Source organism: Coenobita brevimanus, chromosome 33 (genome assembly GCF_032717465.1).
Source record: "Coenobita brevimanus isolate Jiangsu-jjx chromosome 33, ASM3271746v2, whole genome shotgun sequence".
NCBI classification, from domain to species: domain Eukaryota; kingdom Metazoa; phylum Arthropoda; class Malacostraca; order Decapoda; family Coenobitidae; genus Coenobita; species Coenobita brevimanus.
In genome coordinates this window covers 29,586,787-29,591,506 of record NC_136986.1, presented here as the reverse complement: position 1 = coordinate 29,591,506, position 4,720 = coordinate 29,586,787, and the positions used below count along the sequence as shown (strand labels likewise).

At 39.0% G+C, this 4,720-nt stretch overlaps 1 protein-coding gene across 1 annotated transcript; it reads right to left on the bottom strand.

Moving 5' to 3' along the window:
• Window positions 1-612: 612 nt before the first annotated feature.
• Window positions 613-1,326, bottom strand: LOC145395846 (uncharacterized). The gene has a single exon (XM_080269375.1). The coding sequence runs from the start codon at window positions 1,324-1,326 to the stop codon at window positions 613-615; it is 714 nt and encodes a 237-aa protein (XP_080125501.1).
• Between the last annotated feature and the right edge of the window lie 3,394 nt (window positions 1,327-4,720).

Below are 4,720 nucleotides of genomic sequence, written 5' to 3'. Positions count from 1 at the left end.
ATTTAGTACCAACATCTTGTTGTCTATGCAAATCGTAGATAGTACATAAGCATTGTCATTAGGGACATTTATAGTGTCGTGTATAACTGGGTAGCAATACATGTAGGCATCAGGAATATCACTACGGGAAGGTAACTCCCGAACATATTTACCAAATCTGGAATTAAGATCGCCCATAATTACACACCTGCAATCACCATCAATAATCTTTTCTTGGATTGAGGCAAATGAATTGTAAGAAAAATACTCAGAATCATGTGGTGGAATATAACAAAACCCAAATATTACATTAGGAATACATTTAAATTTCATCCATACTTGATCCTGTATTCCGTAATCAACGCTCTCTACATAACCTGCTAAATAATTTTTTACCAACACAACTGTACCTCCCCGATGAGTTGAAACATTATTCACACACCTGAACGTCACAAATCCTGGCAAATGCACAGACAGTTGTGTTTTTGTCTCATTTAGGCTGACAACATCAAACTTTAATAACAATCTTTGCACCTCAGTCTTCTCCAGCTTGGTTCGCACTGCATTTATGTTCCAAGTTAATATGTTGATGGTTTGGGTGAGTTGTTGCTGTGGTCTTACTAAAAACACATGTTAAATGTCTAACACTTCTCCATCTCTGTATAACTGACGTTCCTTAAAGTTGATATATATGTTACAGCCTACATTCTCAGGTTTTTCTTTTTCTCTCTTCTCCACGTCTTTCAACCGTTTCCACTCTTCCCTCACGGCTGGATGTGTGTCCTTCACAAAAATCCGCCTGAACGTCTCACCAGCCTCTTTCAGTTTCTTTGCTTTCTCGAGGACTGCATCACGGTCCTCACGCGATGAAAGGGTGACTAAAATGGGTCGTCGCCGCCCTCCTCTTTTACCCAACCTCCTTGATGTCCTCACGCTCACAGATGACCCAATCGTCGACCACACCTTCTGGATCTTATCATCCAAAGTAGCGCCATCCAAACTTTCTTGTTCATCAGGAATGCCAAGCAGAACCAGATTACATTCTCTTGCCTTACGGTCTACATCCTCCAGAAAACGTTGCTGTTGTGCTATGATTTCCCTTTGCTTGCTAACTTGTTGCTGAAGGTCACGTATCTGCTTATTTATACCACTGTCAGGAGACAACAGCGCCTTCTTTAAATCAGCTACTTCACTAATCAGGTCAGCTATCCGAGTCATTACCTCCTCACTTGCCCCCTCACCATGCCTTGGTTGAGTAAGGATGCTTTGTATCAGGTCTTCCTTCCTTATTGCATTTAGCTGATGCTGTGACAACTTACAAAGTTCTGCTAACGGTCTTGCAGCCATAGTGTAAAGCAATCACGTACGCAGATGGCAATTTATGGTGAAAGCCAGTATGAGTGGGAACCTGTCCTTCCGAAAAATCTGCGTACGCTTCACAGTTAGAGTCTCCGTTGCCAAGCAACCCAGTGACGTCCAGGAGTTCACAATGCGCATGCGCAGAAGCTGGGATTTCGGGTCAGGGTGGAGTTTGCCAAAGATACCAGTTTTCCAGGACCAAAAACTACAAAGTCCAACACCATTCTCTCAGCCAAACTTCACCAGCATGCACAGACAACCTTCATGCGCAGCACACCAACCAGTGAATGTGTCCAGGTCCATTAAACAACCAGAAACTGGCGATAAATACGAGCCCGTATCCAGCAGGTGTTTACAGTGCCGCCGACACACACACCAATGATTTCATCATCCTTTGTATAATTCTAACGTACAGTATGCTGCACGTTTGATCACGATTCGCCTCGTGGCTTCCATAGTGACCAAGCTTCCGTGTTCTACCTCACTCCCCCCTTCTCCTCCCTTATGGTAAAGTCATTCTTTCTGTTGTTCAGAGCAGGAGTGTCAACTCTTTGTCCCCTATGGCTTCATTTGCGCGTCCTTCTTACAAGTTGTATCAAGCTGTGCCGGCCCCTATATAATGAGCTCAGTCTCTGCATTAACTGCCACTTAGATTTACTCCTCATTTTGTTCACATCTCTGTCCTCCCCTGTACAGTTATTATTTTTGTGAGTGCTCAGGAAGTATAAGTGCTCAGGAAGTACAAGTGTTATTACATTTTTTTTCTTGTACTGTATAGCATAGGGTATTAATTCGTGGGTCTGGTGAGGTTTTTGTGATTCATGTGGAGTTTTTGATGTCAGCCATTGTTAATAATATTTTGTATCTAATAATATATTTCATTAACTGAGCATTATCCGGTTTTTTCAATTTATCAGGGCTGACAGATAAATTTACTCTTGCTAATTTTGTGTTAATAGAGGCTATTGCAGTTAACCATAAATTTAACCTGTTTTTGCCGTTACATTATCCTTATGAGTCCTGAATGTTTAGTTGTTAGTTTGAGCATTAAACTTTAACTTGTAATTTTACCTAACTCTTTTGTTTTGTACCTGGAACTTTGCGGGACAGTAGTAATTTTAGTATTCTCACTTGAAGTGTTCATTATCTCTGTTCCGTAACAACACACAACAAAAAAACTATCGTTACACCTTCTGCGCGATATAAAATGACACACGAATGAAGGTTTTTGATAACAGCCTCCTCCATTGGTATCCCTGCGTGTGTTTGTTGCATATTTATTATAAGCTATATCCATTGCTTCTTCCATGCATATTTCTACCTCGTCCTATTTGGCTTACCAACCCTAGCGAGACAGCCAGGTTGTTCAGTATGAAACACATCGGACCCCCCTGTAACGATAGTTTTTTGCTGTGTGTACACACTAATGTTTAATAATATTCAGCTAAATCACGCTCATCCTTGAACATGCTTGCGGTTTTATTCACTCTGGACTTGGAAAGATCATACTACATCTCTTGTAAAATCTGCTTCCAAGAGATTAGGTGTGCTAAGCCGACTCCGTTCCTTCTTTACCCCTGCACAATTGTTGACTCTATACGCGGGTTTTATCCACCCCTGTGTAGAGTACAACTCTCATGTGTGGGGAGGCTCCCCACTTACAGCTCTTCTGTCTAGTGTGGTCAAGGGCTTTTCGTCTCATTAACTCTCCTCCTCTTACTGGCTCCCTTCAACCTCTGTCTCTTCGCCGTACTGTTGCATCTTTATCTCTTTTCTGTCACTTCAATGGTCACTGCTCCTCTGAACTGTCTGCTTTCTTTCCTCCACCACACCGATGGGCGCGTAGCACCCGTCTACCGGCAAACTCTCATCCTTTTTCTGTCCAACTCTTTAATACAAGAGTTAATCGTTACTCCCAGTCCTTCATCTGTGAAACAGGTCAACTCTGGACCTGACTCCCTCTGTCTGTGTTTCCTGCTAGCTATGATCCCCAGTCTTTCAAACGCAGTGTGTCCAGGCATCTCGAAATGATCGGATCTGGAATTTGGCTCTCTATTGTATTTTGTTTTTCTCTTGGAAGGAAGTTTTTGCGGGCTCGTGGCCTTTGGTTCCTTCTTTCTAGCATAAAAGTAAATGTGGCATATGCTGTAACACGAACGTTACGAATTTGAAAATATTTTTATTTTCTTTTATTCAGGATTCTCGAGTAGTCCCCTTAATGTGATTTTTTTCTCCCTCACAAATATCTTCTGTTTTGGAAATAACTTTGTTTCCTAATCAATTTTCGGCACATTTGTGGAAGTTCCATATTTAGCGATATCGCCCAAAAATAAATTTATACAGCCATTATTCTAATAAAATAGTTTTCAACAATCCCCGAAGCAGATGCTATTAGCAATAACAAGTTAATAATTGGCACTTCTTTTCATGCTTGAAATAACGGCTAAGATGATTTAAAAGAAAAGTCAGTAGACCCATTGAAATTAAAAATCAAATTTATCTCACGACGACCGACACAATGGAACCTACAAACTGAATATTTTGTAGAATCATGAACAACAAAACTGCGCATATTATTATGAGCCAAGTAATGTTCATAATTTGTAAATCGAATCACCCATGTTTCCAATTTTTAATATAATATATATATATATATATATATATATATATATATATATATATATATATATATATATATATATATATATATATATATATATAATCTTTTTATCGGAGTGGTTTTACCTTGATAAATTTGGATAATGATATCACGCTAATCGCCTACTCGGAAAATATTCCATTTTGTATATTTGATCAGAAGGCTCAAGATGCCACTTTAATACCCTAGTTATACAGATAAAAATATAATCGAATATAAATTTCGTCGGTGTTTACACGTGTCTAATCAAACGAACCTCTTCGGTTTAACAGCTCGAATAACAGCAATCTCTAAATGTAATTTGATTTCATCCTACTTGATATATCATTAGGTTGCGCAGCTTATTATTTTTCTCCGAGCCGGAATTTTCTCATCGTTAAAAATGTTTTCTGAATTTAGGTACAATTGAGAGTACATTCTGGAAGCTCCATATTTTGTGGTTTCGCAATAAGTTATGCGATTTATTGGACCACTCATGTATAACAGTTTTGCACTATTAGTAAAACGGATGCTTTTACCGTAACAAAACTTGTACCATTTGTTTACCCTGAAGTTACACCACAAATCACAGTTTGAGTGATTTTAACTAGGAAAATTGGCTTATGCTGTAACACGAACATTTATAATGTCCAAATACTTTTTTTTTTTCTCATTCAATCAGGTGGTTCGATGTAATTTTATACTGCACCTACTGCTAATTTAAAAAAAAAAAAAAATACCCAT

Excerpts from the sequence above, each read along its gene's own strand:
- LOC145395846 (XM_080269375.1), bottom strand. The coding sequence starts at position 1,326 with ATGGCTGCAAGACCGTTAGCAGAACTTTGTAAGTTGTCACAGCATCAG.